This window comes from Falco peregrinus, chromosome 9 (genome assembly GCF_023634155.1).
Source record: "Falco peregrinus isolate bFalPer1 chromosome 9, bFalPer1.pri, whole genome shotgun sequence".
Taxonomy (NCBI): Eukaryota; Metazoa; Chordata; class Aves; order Falconiformes; family Falconidae; genus Falco; species Falco peregrinus.
Window position 1 is genome coordinate 23,892,936 of NC_073729.1, and position 15,314 is coordinate 23,908,249.

At 42.5% G+C, this 15,314-nt stretch overlaps 1 protein-coding gene across 1 annotated transcript in view; it reads left to right on the forward strand.

Annotated features, from left to right (window-relative positions):
- Positions 1-15,314, forward strand: part of PRPF6 (pre-mRNA processing factor 6) — a 28,012-nt gene that overhangs the window by 7,328 nt on the left and 5,370 nt on the right. Inside the window, exons 8-19 of the mRNA XM_055814204.1 lie at positions 265-421; positions 635-797; positions 3,671-3,789; positions 4,447-4,665; positions 6,284-6,406; positions 7,248-7,369; positions 8,540-8,678; positions 9,657-9,776; positions 11,028-11,204; positions 12,084-12,217; positions 12,725-12,816; positions 14,836-14,950. Of these exons, the coding sequence (XP_055670179.1) occupies positions 265-421; positions 635-797; positions 3,671-3,789; positions 4,447-4,665; positions 6,284-6,406; positions 7,248-7,369; positions 8,540-8,678; positions 9,657-9,776; positions 11,028-11,204; positions 12,084-12,217; positions 12,725-12,816; positions 14,836-14,950 (1,680 nt within the window). The remainder of the gene's footprint in view (positions 1-264; positions 422-634; positions 798-3,670; positions 3,790-4,446; positions 4,666-6,283; positions 6,407-7,247; positions 7,370-8,539; positions 8,679-9,656; positions 9,777-11,027; positions 11,205-12,083; positions 12,218-12,724; positions 12,817-14,835; positions 14,951-15,314) is intronic.

Sequence of the window (15,314 nt, forward strand, 5' to 3'; positions counted from 1 at the left end):
CCACCTGCAAGCGCCCAGCTATAATTTCTAAGAATCTTACTTCAGTACTTTGGTGGTTTTTTGCCATCATCTCGCTGTGTTAGGGTATGTTTGTAAGCTTTTTTTGGTAGTATGTGATTTGCGTCACCAGTGTGGAAGTATTGGAAGTCGCAGTTACTGTGCATCTGAGTGCGGCTGTGAGGAACTGCCTATAAAACAATGATTCAGGAGAACTGTTTGCTAGCATGCTGAAAAATTTCCTGCTTGTCTTGTCTTCTCCTTTAGTGATATCAAGAAAGCTCGTTTGCTCCTGAAATCTGTACGAGAGACCAATCCTCATCATCCGCCAGCCTGGATAGCATCAGCCCGACTGGAGGAGGTCACTGGCAAACTGCAAGTGGCTCGAAATCTCATCATGAAAGGAACGGAGATGTGCCCCAAGGTCAGAATTGCTTTGCTTCCCTGCTGATCCTTGCAGGATGGCAGGAAAAGGTGGTGGTTACGAGCAGCGTCATCTCTCTGTTAAGCCTTTATCAGGCTATATCTGATACAGCTTCACTGCCTGCAGTCTTAAAAGAACACATATTTAGCTAGAAGCTCCGATTTTAAATTCTTGTTTTGATGTAAAGGAAGATTTTTTTCTTTTTTCTAACAGAGTGAAGATGTTTGGTTAGAAGCTGCTCGGCTTCAGCCTGGGGATACAGCCAAGGCTGTTGTGGCCCAAGCTGTCCGCCACCTTCCACAATCTGTCCGAATCTATATAAGAGCAGCAGAGCTGGAGACAGATATCCGTGCAAAGAAACGTGTCCTTAGGAAAGGTGAGAGTTTCTGCAGGGTCAGGGAGCAAGTCTGAGTCTCCCTCTGTATTGCTTTGTTCAAGATATGTCCATAAGTTTAAGTGGTTGGCTTTTTTTTTTGCTTCCTTGGTGAAAATACGGTTGTAATAATGTGTGCCTTAATGATGGAACTTGCTGCTGTTGAGTCAAAGGCTAGAGCTGTTGAAGTGTTTTAAAACATCCTTTGGCAGAAAGCTGCTGTTACCGAGTCATTGCAAAATGACCTTTCACTTACCAAAACCAATTCCAACTCGATCGAAGTTAGATAGGTAGATGAAAGCAATTAAAAAATTATGCTCTAAGGAGAGAAGGGTGTTTTAACTGTCAGCTTGTGATACATTTTGGCAAAGATACTGGACTTTGAGTTCCAGCTTGTCTGTAACCCGTTAGAGAGCACAGTGATGCCTGATGGAGGAGCTTTAGAGACCTTGGGGTTCTCATATCATTGAGCCTGGTGGGCATTGGGGTTTGCTTTAGTGTAGCGAGTTCTGTGTTCTTAACAAACAGCTATTTTCTGTGTTGCTCATCTAAATCCTTGCACCCTCTGTTGTGTTGGACTTGGAGATTTTCCTCTTTTGTGGAATTACTGTCTTTTTCCAAACAATCTCTTACAGCAGTTTGTTGTGTTGTTCTGAACCCAGTTCTTCCTCACTTGTTTATAGTATTAATTCTTTTATTACTTGAATTTACTGTGCCTGTATCGGTAGAGATTAGATGTTTCATGACTTTTGAATTCTACCAATTATGTGTCCTGACTTTAAGCTAGACAGTGAAAAGGGTCTGGATTTAATATGTTTACTAAATCATTGTGAAGCAGTCTACAGTATTGAATGGCTTGGCTTCAAAGGAAGTCAATTGCCTTCTGCCTCTTACTATTGCGTGTAAAATTGCACATCTCTGGTGAAATGACCTCTTACTGCATATGGATGAAAGGCACTTAAAAAGGTTCCTGGGTTTGAAGCTGTAGAAGTTCAGACATTAACTATTCAGTAGTTGTTTTAATGTGTATTGGCTAAGCAGTGCAGCATGATGTGAAGTGTGGCTCCTGTGACACTGTTTGTCCTTCTCAAGAACAATAATAGATGCTGAACAGAAAAACATTTTCACATGAGCAGAAATAGATTTCTGAGTCCAGCTCAGGCAGGAGAGCATCTTGTGTGAAAGCGGTGACTTATACATTAAGTACCGAGTTTTGCTTTAAACATGGTGTTTGTGAAGAGAAGAACATCTTGCTTCAGTTTTTAGAGCCACCTACCTCTGATACAAAGCTGTTAGTGGAATGGAACGTGATTTATGGTTTTCTTTGCAATTTCTGCCTGTTAATAGCTTCACTGTGCTCCTCTGCTATGTGGGGAACATTAGTAATGCTGTGCTTGAAGCTGTTTGTACATCCAGTCTTAAGATAAGTGGCAGTTTAACCCATTATTTCTCCTAAATTAAAAAAGACTGACTGTCAAGTAATGTCACTGAAGTGTGGTCTTTCAGAATGTCTCTCATCTCTTGGCTGTGTGCATTCCTAACGTCCTGCAGAACCTGTGGAGTTTTGAAAACCTCTCTGACTGGAGAGCCAGTAAGCTGTGTTTAAAATACATCTTGAGGTGTAAAAACGGAATGCTTTATCTATGAAAACAGGGTCTGCCCTGCTGAGTGACACTTTCAGCTCTTGCAGGCTGATGCTGTTCACTTAAATTCTTCAGAAAGATCTGCTGCTGCAGACTCCAGGGGAAACGGTTAATGCCTGAATCCTCAGCGCACACTGTAAATGTGTGTGTTTCTGTAGAACTGGGATGTGCTCTGAAGTTGAGGCTCAGCGGTGTGCCTCTACCTTTGAAAGGATCAGCTGTGCCTAGCAGCCTAGCTAAGTTTCTGAATAGATTTAGATCCCTCTTCCCACCCGTTTCTGTGGTCCTGCAATTATGCTTGCTTTATTGGCAAAGGATGTGCTCAGTCCTCTCTCAGTATAGTGCGTTTGTGTACAATCACCATGGAAACAGTGAAACTAACACTGCAGTGCAGCTAATGCTAGTCATCTGTGGCGTAAGTTTAGTGACAAAAGAGTAAGAAACCTCCCTTAGTTTCTCAATGTATCTTCAAGATAGGAGGTTATGAGGAGACAGGCTGAGAAAAGTTGTTGAGATGTTAATGTTTCAGACAGCACATGGAGGACAGTCTGCAGAGGATACAGTTTCTATCAGGAGCAGCTAACTCTTGGACAAGATTAAGGATGCTTAATTAGACTCTTAATTGGCTGGAGCCCATGGTGGATTGCTGAAAAAACACTTTGGGTTCAGTGGCTTAGGGTGCTAGTGTCAGCGATGCCTTTAAGCTTTTGTGCATCGTTCTGTTTTATTTTTGCATAGCGGGCCAATAACTTTTTGGGAAGCTGTCTGTTAAGCTGTCAGGAGATGCCTATGGGAAAACTCAGTTGTGAAGGGAGAGTTTCAACATCTAAGGGGCAAGGTTGTGGTATTAATTAGTGTTGAAGATGCTCCTTTTTTATAAAGGGAGACCCAGTGTGATTAGGCTATCCAATTTGAAGATCCTACTTGTGCTTATTTGTTGAGACTGGAGGCTTTGTTCAGCTAGGTGTTTTACTGAAGAGGATGCAATTACAGCTTGTACAGGGAAAAAGCTCTTGGCTCTCCAAACCTGTTTTTGATTAAGTAGGTTTTTTATTTTCTGATTTTAAGTTCTCTTGTTGAGGGAAGGGATAATAAGTATAGTTCCCTCCCTTCTCTCTTTCAAGAAATTTCATCTGTAGCAGGACAAAACCTTTACTACGTCCTCTTTAAAAAATCCAGTTCTCTTTGGAAAACTGCTTTGTCATGACTGACATAATTGTTTTGCCTCTCTAGCTCTTGAGCATGTTCCAAATTCAGTGCGTTTGTGGAAAGCAGCTGTGGAGTTAGAAGAACCTGAGGATGCCAGGATCATGCTGAGTCGGGCTGTGGAGTGCTGTCCGACAAGCGTTGAAGTAAGTTTTCAAAAAGTAAAATAAAGCAACCCCCCACACACCACTTTAGGTTGGCAGTAGAGCTTTGAAGACAAAAGGCCGGGTGAGTGCAGTGTGAGTTGTACCACACACTTTATGCCACGGTGAGAAGGGTGTGATGGGTAGTGGACTGCCCTTTTTTCTCCGGAATTAATTATCTGGTTGTCATTATATGCCTCATTTTCCTGTGTAATTGTTACATTAGTGATGCCGGTGTGCTGCTGTGCCAGTTGTAGCCACTTAGCCATGTTCGTGTTCTGTTTAGCGCTTCAATGATTGTGAAAACAAGCACAGATACAGCCTGGGGAATCTAAACCAAAGTTGCTCGTTTCTAAAACACTGAGCCAGAGTGTTCTATTCAGCTGTTTGAAAAGCGATGTGAACAGAAAAATGTGAGTGCAGGAGCCCAGCAAACGGACATATCTTGAGATGGTTAGGGTTAAGCTTTAAGGGCAGTAGTAGGCTATTTCTATTCTATTTCTCTGTTGGTATTCTGCAGCCTGCTTATACTACTTGAGGACAGTTGCCAAGCAGAAGCAAACAACATAAAGCTGCTTATCTCTTTGGGGCAACACTGCCATAGGGCGGTGTTGTCATCTCCTTGTTCTAATCTGAAATGCATCTTTTGTTGCCCTGCAGCTGTGGCTTGCGCTGGCAAGACTGGAGACCTACGAGAATGCTCGTAAAGTCCTTAACAAAGCCCGTGAGAATATTCCAACAGATCGTCACATCTGGATTACTGCTGCCAAACTGGAGGAAGCCAATGGAAACACCCAGATGGTGGAGAAAATCATTGACAGAGCCATCACATCTCTTAGGGCTAACGGTGTGGAAATCAACAGAGAGCAATGGATACAGGTATTTGCTTGATCTTGGTTAGAGACCCTGATGGACTCTACAGGTTCTGTTTTGAAGACCGCTGATGGTAGATATTTTAGAGTAGAGTAATTTTACTCTAAGCTTATCAGTGGAGATCCTGGTGAAGATACAAGAGGTGAAACTAAACAGCTGAGTAGAGTCAAGGCCATAAGTGATACACTGGGGTAACTTTGCATGAGCTGAGGAATATCTGGTTCACTTTTGTCTTTGAAGATAACTGTCTTCAAGATGAAGACATGCTGCCTTAAGTAGGACAGAGGCTTTAAGCCTTCAGTGAAGGATTTTTTGCATGTGTCTCTTGGCTTAAAAGGTATCTGTTTGCCTAAGAAGTCATTGTCAGGTAGCGTTGTAAGTCAATACAAATACTGCATGTGCAGCAGGCAGGAAATGCTCTGTTAGCCCTGTATTGGCTTGTAGTCCTGAGGCTGTACAAAGTAGTCAGAGCTGACGCGTGGAACTGTGTTGTACACTCACATCTACAAAACGCAGCTTCTGTGCAGGTTCGTCCCAGGTCACCATATTTTGGATGTTTTGTACTAGAGAAGTTGCAGAAATGTGTAGGGGTTTCCAGTGGTTTGATCACATTCAAAAGCTGTGGTGCTTGAGTTTCTTGAATTTAGTAGGACACTTCAAAGACCATCTAAATGGCTTGATGTTGAGGTTACAAGAACCTTTTCCCTCCTGAATATGTACTGTGCTTTGTTTAAGCATAAGTCTTTAAACCAGTTTACTTCTAAAATCACTTAGTGGGTCAAGGCAGCAAAATCTTCTTGACACACTGCTTAAGAGAGTATTGATAATGAACAAAGTATTTGTATTAAACAGATATTCTTGTTAACATCTCAAAGAACTATAATTTTCTTTAGAGCAGTAAAACAAAGGTTAATTTCAAGTTCTGTTTAAACCCACCCCACCCCCCACCACAGCCTCTGCATCGTTGTCTTCTCAAATTCCTTTTCAGTAGAGAACTATTCCATTTCTGTTATCCGATCAGAGGTCTTTAACAAGTTTAAGCAAGACATGCTTGGCTTTCTGAAAGCTTTGTATGTTAGAAAACTCCACTTTTCCACATACGCTCTGGTGAGAGCGCCTTTGCACCTTTCCCTTAGCACTGGCTGAGGGTGTATTAATTTCAATTCAGTTATTGGTTAGCCCTTACCGAGACTTAAGAATCAACTCAGAGCTGAAAGGAGGTCAGTAGTTTTAATGTTACAATTCTTTCTTCTCACCTGCATTTTTTTTTATTCACCTTCTGCATTTTTTTATTGGCCAGGTCTCTGTCTGGCCCAGCCCAGGGCAGGTCAGTAGGGCTGTAAGGGGAGATGTTTCACACTGGAAAGGTCATGCATTGTCACACTTACTCCTTTTCAGTGGATGCAATTAACATGCTCTGTTTCTTAACCAACTCCTGATTGATTCTGTGTACCTTCCTTGTGGGTGTAGGCTCACTGGTTAGTGTCAAGATATGTTTGAGTAATAAGATACTTTCAATGTGGCAGTGACCCGCAGTGTCTCTGTGCATGAGGAGTTGCTGTTGCAGGATCTAACTTCATGTGCTGAGTTGTCAAAATGAGCAGAGCTTTACTCTTGTTTCTAGGATGCCGAGGAATGTGATAAAGCTGGAAGTGTGGCCACATGCCAAGCAATCATGCGAGCTGTGATTGGGATTGGGATTGAGGAAGAAGATCGGAAACATACCTGGATGGAAGACGCAGACAGTGTATGTCCAGCTGTGATGATGGCTTTTGTTATATGGTGGTTGTTTGTTGTTTTTGGTTTGGTTTTTTTTTAATTAGGGGAAATTGAACTGGAGCCTGGGAAATTATGCTTTTTTTTGTCAGCGAAAGTAGATGTGATTCCCACAACACCTGCTTGCATTTTGCCTATCTGCCTCTCAGGAGGTTATTGTATTTTAGACCTTTTTTCAGATTTGAATTTTTACTAAACAAAATGTTACTATGATAGATAGTTTGCTGGTTTTGGTGTGGTTTTTTTCTTTGTGTATGTGTGTGACATCAACAGAGATTGAGGTCTGGTTAAAGGAACTGGGAGTTAAGTTTAAAGGCATAAATATTGTAGCTCAGGAGTTAATTCGACTGGACAGTGGAGTGGGTAAAAGTTTTACCAGGCTTTCTTTGCTTTAGGGGAGTAGTTTGAACATGCACTAAAAATTAAATTATATTTCAGCATGAGAAATGTCCACTTCACTGGCCTTGAATTGGGTTTATAGCAGTAGGGGGCATATGCTGTGACACTTATAGTTTTGCCTGTAAAACCCCAAGTGCAAACATGAGAGCCTTTACAATGCCTTGGTGATGTTTCAAGCTGTGTGTGTCAGTCCCACTGAAAGGCCAGTGGTACTTGCGCTCTGATAGAGGTACACACGAAAAGTTCTTCCCTGCTTCCTTTTAAAAAGCTGATAGCAACTGTTCTGTTATATATAATGCCCCAATGCATGTATTATTGAGAGTTCTGTGTTGAATTATGCATGTGCAGTTCTTTCTTGCACTTGATTTCAATGCAACTCTAAACTGACTTAGTTCCGATCTGGTTTTCCATAGTGTGTGGCTCATAATGCTCTGGAGTGTGCCCGAGCAATTTATGCTTATGCCTTGCAAGTTTTCCCGAGCAAGAAAAGCGTGTGGCTGCGAGCAGCATACTTCGAAAAGAATCATGGAACAAGGTATGTGTGCTCCATAATCCTTGGGTGAAGGGCTTCGTCCTTCTTGCCAGGTGAGAGATGGGGGAGGGAGGAAAGCTAGATGGCCTTGAAAGAAAAGGCCAATGACCCCTGAAGCGGTGTGTTGCACGTGCAGAGTTAGTTCAGCTGGTGGAAACTTGCTGGCATTGTTTGCAGGTCTGACCTTCTTCGTTATTGTTGTGGTCTGAACATCTTTTGTTTTTATGAAGTCATAAAAAGTTTTTTGGCAGCAGGGATTACTTGGTAAAAATAGCTGTGAGTAGGCAAGGTAGGGATAGTTGTCTTTGTGAAGACATTTCTAGAAAAAGTTGGGAATACAAATCACGGAGAAATACAGCACGTGTTTATTTTTCATAGATGAACTACTTCATCGCTGCAGCTGGCCGAGCATCTCTGGCATTTTCTGATTGAATATACTGTGAATGTGTATCACATTCTTAATTAAGATTAATGTTATACTGTCACAGCTCAGGCCTCTTTTTTTTTTTTTTTTTTTAAAGTTTATTCATAAAGCTTTACACGTCTGAAACTTTCTGTCCAAAGTTTAGTATAAAGCAAACAATGCAATAGACCGCTTAAACACGTGGAGTCGTACTTATTGGAGCCAACAAGACTGCAGTGTGGAAGTGAGTGCAGATGCTGAGTTCTGCCTCATTCAGCCCCTTCTGGTTTGTTTTTTTTTAACAAGTATGTCTCATTTTTGATGTTTTTCTCCTGTTTTTCCCAGTGGTGGCTGGCTTTTAATCCCCTTGTTCTGCCTGAAAAGTGTGTTTTCCAGAGAAGGAAAAAAATTTCAGTAAGATCAAGCCAGCTTCATCTAATAATTCTGAAAAACTTCCTGTCTCAGTTTCTACTAAGGTTTTTTAGGAAGAACAACTCTTTCCAAGACAGATGAGCTGTTTGTGCACAGGGTCTTTCTGCAGAGGCTATCAAAGAAAGGTGTCTGAACAATGAGCCGTTTGTGGAGTGCTGATTTCAGAACCCTTGTGAAAAAAGACCCCACCCTTTCCTTGTTATGAAACAACTTATCAAGGTTTACAACGTTGGACTTTGCAACGATATTTATAACATTGAGCGATAGTGGAAATGGTGTGTGAGAGCTCGTCTTTGGCATTATTTCGGGTGATTGTAACTTGCTCTTTCTTGTCTCAGGGAATCCTTGGAGGCTCTTTTGCAGAGAGCTGTTGCTCACTGTCCCAAAGCAGAAGTGCTCTGGCTTATGGGAGCCAAATCAAAGTGGTTGGCGGGAGATGTGCCAGCAGCCAGAAGCATTTTGGCCCTGGCTTTCCAGGTGGGTATGTTAGGCTTGTGTGACGGTGTTAAGTACAACTGGTAAAGAATACAGAGTAGGCTTTTTCTGTCAATACCTGATTCCTGCTGCCTTTCAAAATGATGAGGGCTTCCGCTGTTCTTTGGTTGTCTTCTGTGGCAAAATGTTCTCCTGTAAAATAGCAGCAGGCTGGAAGCAAGAGCGTATTCCCACTCTTTTAGTAGTACCACACCAGTTTCTGAGTTCATGGACCATTAATTTTGCTACCAGGGCTCCCACCAACTGCAGTCATGGATCAAAATCTGCTTGTCTTGGGTCACCTATCTCCTGACTAAAAAAACCCTAATTAATTGGGTTACTGCATTACTTAGTTTTGGACCAAACCAGCTAATCCCCGGCTAAATGAGTGGACTTGGCTGCTGGATGCTGAAAGGATGGGCAGAGTGGTACAGTTCTAATGGCAACGAGGCTTGAAAGCTAAGTGATAGCAAAAGAAATGGCAGGTCCTGAGATGGAAGGTGAAAGATACTTACTTCCTAAATTCTTGGTGCTTGGTGCTTTTTGTTACCGTCCTGGAGATGTCTTGACATGGTTGCCACTGAAATGACTTTTACTGGAGGAGCTTTCACAGACCTCAGTTGGGAATTCAAGCTTTTTTTTTTTTTGCTCAGGGATAATATAATGAGGGTCTCATTGTGGCAGACCCTATGATGTTTTTGGTATTTAAACTGGAAGTTCAGAAGATCAAGCATTAATGCTTTTCAACAATTGAGAAGCATCCAACTTCTAAACTGGCATATATCTTTGTGTTGCGCATCTGTTTTGGAGAATTTCTATAAACTTCAAAGGTCAAAGAAAATGGGGAGGAGCTTGAACTGAAAAAAAATCCTACTGTGGATTGACAAAGCTCTGATTTCAATTTTAATCTGGATCAAACGAAGGATTAAATCTGCTGTTGATTCACTGTATACATTTGTCTGTCATTTTATGTTCTTGCAGGCCAACCCCAACAGCGAGGAGATCTGGCTTGCTGCCGTGAAGCTCGAGTCAGAAAACAATGAATATGAAAGAGCAAGGAGGCTGCTGGCAAAAGCTCGCAGCAGTGCCCCCACTGCAAGGGTAAGGATGTGTGAAGGGTGGAGAGGCTGAGACCTCGCTTGGCCACGGGGGAGCTGAGACGGAAGGAGGAGTTCCTTCAGTTCTGCGGCCTTAGCGATTGACCGCATGGCTCCCTGCCATTGCCTTTTGCAGGCATGTGGCCGCTTTGCTGCAGCGCTTCTCCAGCAAATTGCGACACAAAATCACGGCATGATGGGAAAAAAAAGGCTAGGATCAAGTGAAGGGTTTCAGTTTTTATGACACAAATGGCAAAAGTCAGGAAATTCCCAGTTTACAGCTGTTTGTATAATGTTCATGTTGCATAAAAGCATGTCTTGGAAAAAAGAGAGAAAATACTTTCGCAGAAGACTCACTTAGGGTTGCTGTGCTAAAGAGAGCTCTGGTTGGGTTTGTTGTTTAAAGTTACACTCTTTGTGTTTATCTCTAGAGTTACATCTGGTATGATAAACTTTGCTGATTTTCAGCTGTTTGTACTGAACCATTTTTAACTTGTCCAAGCCAAAGAAAAACTGGTTTGGTCTCCATCCCCTGTCATGTCCATTCCCTGCCCTGCCTCCCCCTGCCAATTTGTGCTTCATCATAGATCTTTTAAACTGTCCTCTTCATCTTGCGTCAGTCAGGCAGCTTCTCTCCAGCTGGCAGCTGGGGCTCCAGCTCTGGTCTCAGACTTCGTGGCTCCCTGGCGAAGTCATGGAGGGGGAGAATTTGGGAACGGGGAGGATGGGGATCAGAGAGTAGTGAAACAACCTTCAGTCTATAATTTATATCTCGTAGCTGTCATTCCCATCTGTAGCCAAAAGAAAGGCATGTGGGGGCAGAAAAGTGTGTGTACCGGTTTGTAATTAGCAGGACAGCAGCTGCGACTGGAAGCCATAGGTAAGAACAGGTGGTCTTGGTAGCTTGGATCTAAGGAGGTCAGGTTGTACTGATGAAGCAGGCTCAAATTTGTTAATTGGTTCTGCTCTTAAAGCTATGCTCTTTGTACAGATGATATAGAAATGTCAACTCTATGCTAATTGATAAAATATAGGTTGATCATGCTGTTCCAGCTTCTTTAATATTTGCATTTACCTTTCTCATTGTTATCTGTTTCCACTGTTACTTAACCCTGGTATTTATATATTATTTTTTTTACAATTTTATTTCAAACTGTAGCTAATCAATAACATTCTAATGTATGAAAGTGGGAACCCACCGTGTTGATGGGCTTTCAATGGCTGTTAGTGTTAAACAGCTCTGGTTTGTTCTTAGGTCTTCATGAAGTCTGTGAAGTTAGAGTGGGTGCTTGGGAACATTGCTGCAGCCCAGGAGCTTTGTGAGGAAGCCCTGAAGCACTATGAGGACTTCCCCAAACTGTGGATGATGAAAGGACAAATTGAAGAACAAAAAGAGCTGGTAGAGAAAGCACGGGAGGCTTATAATCAAGGGGTAAGTTGTATGTTATTGCAAGTTTGCTTTGTGCTTCTGGCATGGAGAGATGTCTCTCTTCGAATCAAAATGGGGAGGGCTGTGTCCTAAACTAACCGAAGAAATTATTTCTGTCCTCTGTCATCGGTTAAAACAATAAGTAAACGAAAAAAATTAGGACCTTGAAATAAGATTTATTTTTTTTTACCCAGTATCTATGTGCAAAATTCACTTTCTTGCTTGCTTGAGTTTGCTGTATGCTTGACTCCTCACTGGTAGGAAAAAAAGGCATTTCACAATAATCCTCTCGGACCTGTAAAGACTAAAAGCAGAACTCTTGAGAGAAAAGCCTCTGAACGAGCTTTTAGATACACACTGTAAAAGGAGATGGTCTACAGAGCACTCGTGTCTCTTTTAAATGGTAATTGGTGTCCTTGGGTAGGAATGGTTCTGAAAGTCGTCAGCCATGAAGGTAATGTGGAAGCAGGTTTCTGCCAGTGTCCTATCCTAATGACTTCCCGGCCTTCAAAGGCAGTGTGTTCCCTGAGCACTCTGTTGCTGTAGTTTGGGTGTGTCTAAGAGCTTTCCATCTCCAGATGAAACACAGATTTTAGGTGTATTATTAAAGGAGATGTATTCTTTCTCTTGCTACTGGCATAGCTCAGTCATAGTTGATGTACTCAGCTGTTCTGGATAGAGGGGAAACTTGACTCTGGTACTGTTCTGTGCTGTAAGACTAACCAGAAATTTGAGCAATGTAATCAACTTTGTCTCTCTTTTTCTAAGCTCTCCAGGAGGATGCAGGGAGGGAAGTTCTCTTCTGTAGGTGTTACGTAGATTTGGAAAAATAAAAATAAAAATCTTGTATCACCATAGTCCTTTTTTTTTTTTTCCAAACAGTTGAAGAAGTGCCCCCATTCCATACCCCTGTGGCTTTTGCTCTCCAGGCTGGAGGAGAAGGTTGGACAGTTGACTAGAGCAAGAGCCATCTTGGAAAAGTCTCGCCTCAAGAATCCAAAGAATCCAGATCTCTGGTGAGTTGTGTGGAGATGAACTGAATTTGGGCTACAAAGCCCATGCATTCTTCAGGCCAGCTATTTTACATCATCTTCAGCCATTTGAACCTGGAACTTATGACCATGCCTATCCTAGAGTTTCTTCTAGACTAACAACTTCTTCTGAATACCAGAAATGCTTTGGTGATCCTGGCTAGTATGTAGCTACTCTAAGGAGCTGGGGACTTGTTTCTTTACTGACAGTTGTAGTGCACACAGTATGAAAACCCAAGGATTCTTCATCTCTGTTATAGTCCCTTCTCAGATTGTTTTTGATATAGAATAAAAGAGAATATATATAGAAAATTACAGAGTAAAGGTCATGTTTATTTTCAGATGGAGAAGATTGACATGTCAGTTACCTACAGGTATTCAGAATATGAGCAGATGTTTGCAATTTCTAGTGACCTTCATGTGACCTGCTGTTTGTTCCTGCCTAGTGAGTATGTTGTTATAAATATCATCACTGAGTTTCTTCCTTAACAGGTTGGAGTCTGTGCGACTGGAGTACAGAGCTGGGCTAAAGAATATTGCAAATACTTTGATGGCCAAGGCATTGCAAGAGTGCCCCAATTCAGGTGAGCTGGATCTCATTTCCATCTTAAACATGGTTGTTTTGCCTAGCTGATAGAGCGCTATCTTTTTCCAAGATGTCCTTTCTAGCCATGTCTTAAAATACTGAGTTTTGGGGAGGTGTCAGTCATTGTTCTGCAAACGTTGTTGAGGATCTTTGTGAATATTCCCAGTTGCTTTGTGCTGTCTCACACCAGAGAGGTCACAGGTTGGTGCTCGTTCCATTTTGCTGCAGTACCCGCTATATTATTGGGTCTGTGGTCCGCAGTTTATTCCCAGGTTTCCTGGGAAAGCATCTTGGATGCAGGTGGCTTTTTGCTGAAACTGGTAGAAGTCTGCTAAGGTTTCAAATTGAAGAAAGACTCTTGAGTGTTTGTAGTTAGGAAGTTCAGTGGGAAAAGAGTGGGTATTTCCCTGTCTCACTGGAGTACAGCTGGCTATAGGAGACTTCTTGTTGGTTTGCCTACGCTGGTTGCACTGCTAACTGTGTGCTAAATAACCTGTGCTGGCAGCAAAATTCAGTTATGGTCATGATTAGGGGATCATGTACCATAAATATGTAGTCCTGGGTTTTGACTATTTAAACTCATTTAAGAAAAGGCTGATAAATCTTATAATAGGCTGATAGGTCAGTTGGTTCTAACCAGCAGTGGAAACATTTCCCTCTTGGGATGGGAGGAGAAAGTGCATAATGCTTCCCTATTTTTTGACGGAATTGCAGGAAGACAATTATTTAAATGTGTTGACATCTTTGGAGAGGTGTCACATAACTACAAAACTTAGTGGTCTGCTGCAGGGCAAGCCTTTCTAGCTCGCCTTCAGGGTAGGTTTTGAAAGGTGTTCAGTTGGTGGCTGCTTTAAGTCCCTGTGAAGTAATTGGAAATAAGTGACTTTTATGACATGATAAACTCATTGCAAGCTGCTCACCATGTGAGTGGGTCAACAAAGCAATACCACCCAAGTCCTACTTTGTTTTGTGAATGACCTAATGCTTAATGAGTGTTTGCCACCACAGGCTTTTTTACAGAATCTTCCTGTTGCTATGGAAATGGGCAGCAGGATCTCAGTTTTTGTTTAAATAAAAACGCTTCCAACTCTATCTTAAAGCTCTACAAACCAGAATAAAAGCCTGCAGAAATTAGCTTATTGGACACCTACGGTCATGTAAACTAGAGACTTGAGTCCATTGATTGCTGAATTGATTCCTGCTTGCTTATGACTGATGTAGACAGGCAGCATGAAGAGTAAAACTGAAATGTAGTGGTGGTTGTGTCCTCAGCAGGCCTGAAAATGTGGTTTGACCCTAAATATAAAGAGCAAGAAGAGGAGAGTTCTGCTCCAATCTGTCGCTGCAGTCATCAACACTTGTGTATATTCCTGTGGGGCAGTTTATAGGAAGTGAGAGCACTTTGATAAGAGTCCTGGCAGACACAAGTTTTCAGGCTTTACTTTGAAGTGATCAGCAGGTGTGGCTGGCTGACATGAGAAACAGAAGATTTCATGCTCCCCTGAGCATATTTCCTTCCTTGCTTTCAGCGGTGAAAGGAGCTGGGGATTAAACCTGGCTTTCCTGGACCTATGTTGTCCTTGATCGTATGTGTGGAGAGCCAGCATCAATAAGACTGGTGCTCTCTGGCACCCTGGAAACTGCTTCCAGATGGTGTACTCTGCATCTTCTGGGACTTCTGCCACTGCAGTTTTGCCATTCAGACAAATGGTTATCTTTCATTTTTGAAAGGCTGATTTGCCCTCCCTTGTTCAATTGCTTGCAGTGGGTTAGCGCACAGCAGTGTGGGGAGCACTGAAGCTGCAGGAGGGTTATGGTACAGGGGCGTTCAGAACTGAAGGTCCAGCATGTAGCTAAAAATTCAGAGCACTGAATGAGTTATCCATGCAGAAAGAATGATCTGGGATGAGGCTGGGATACCGATGACCACCAGGGTGGGGGCAGTAGCACTGCTTGTGTTGGGGAGGGTTAATCTCAGAAAAAACGCTAAACAATCTTCCTGCTTGACTTGATGAAGGAATCCTGTGGTCAGAAGCAATTTTCCTTGAAGCGCGACCGCAACGAAAGACCAAGAGTGTGGACGCTCTCAAGAAGTGTGAACATGACCCACATGTCCTGTTGGCTGTGGCCAAGTGAGTTCCTGCGCTTGATGGAGTAATAATACCCATTTCTCTGTGTGGCTGCATCCATGGTGAAACACTGCGCTCAAGCACGACCATGTGATTCTGGCTGCAGCAGCTCTAATAAGCCCCAAAGCAAGTAACAGCTCTCAAGCTGTCTCCTAGTAACTGTGCAAATATCTCGCTTGATTCAAAGCAGGGGATGTCAACCTGCCCTCAGGCTGTTCTGGTGGGTCTGGGACTGCAGCACAGACAATACATTCACACAGAGTTCCTTTCCAGGGCTGGGTATTGGCACTCAAAATGGCTGGCTTTCTGTCCCTTGAAAGGGTTTTTGGTGTGCTTTCAGGTGAACCAGGCTTATTTAAGATTTTTA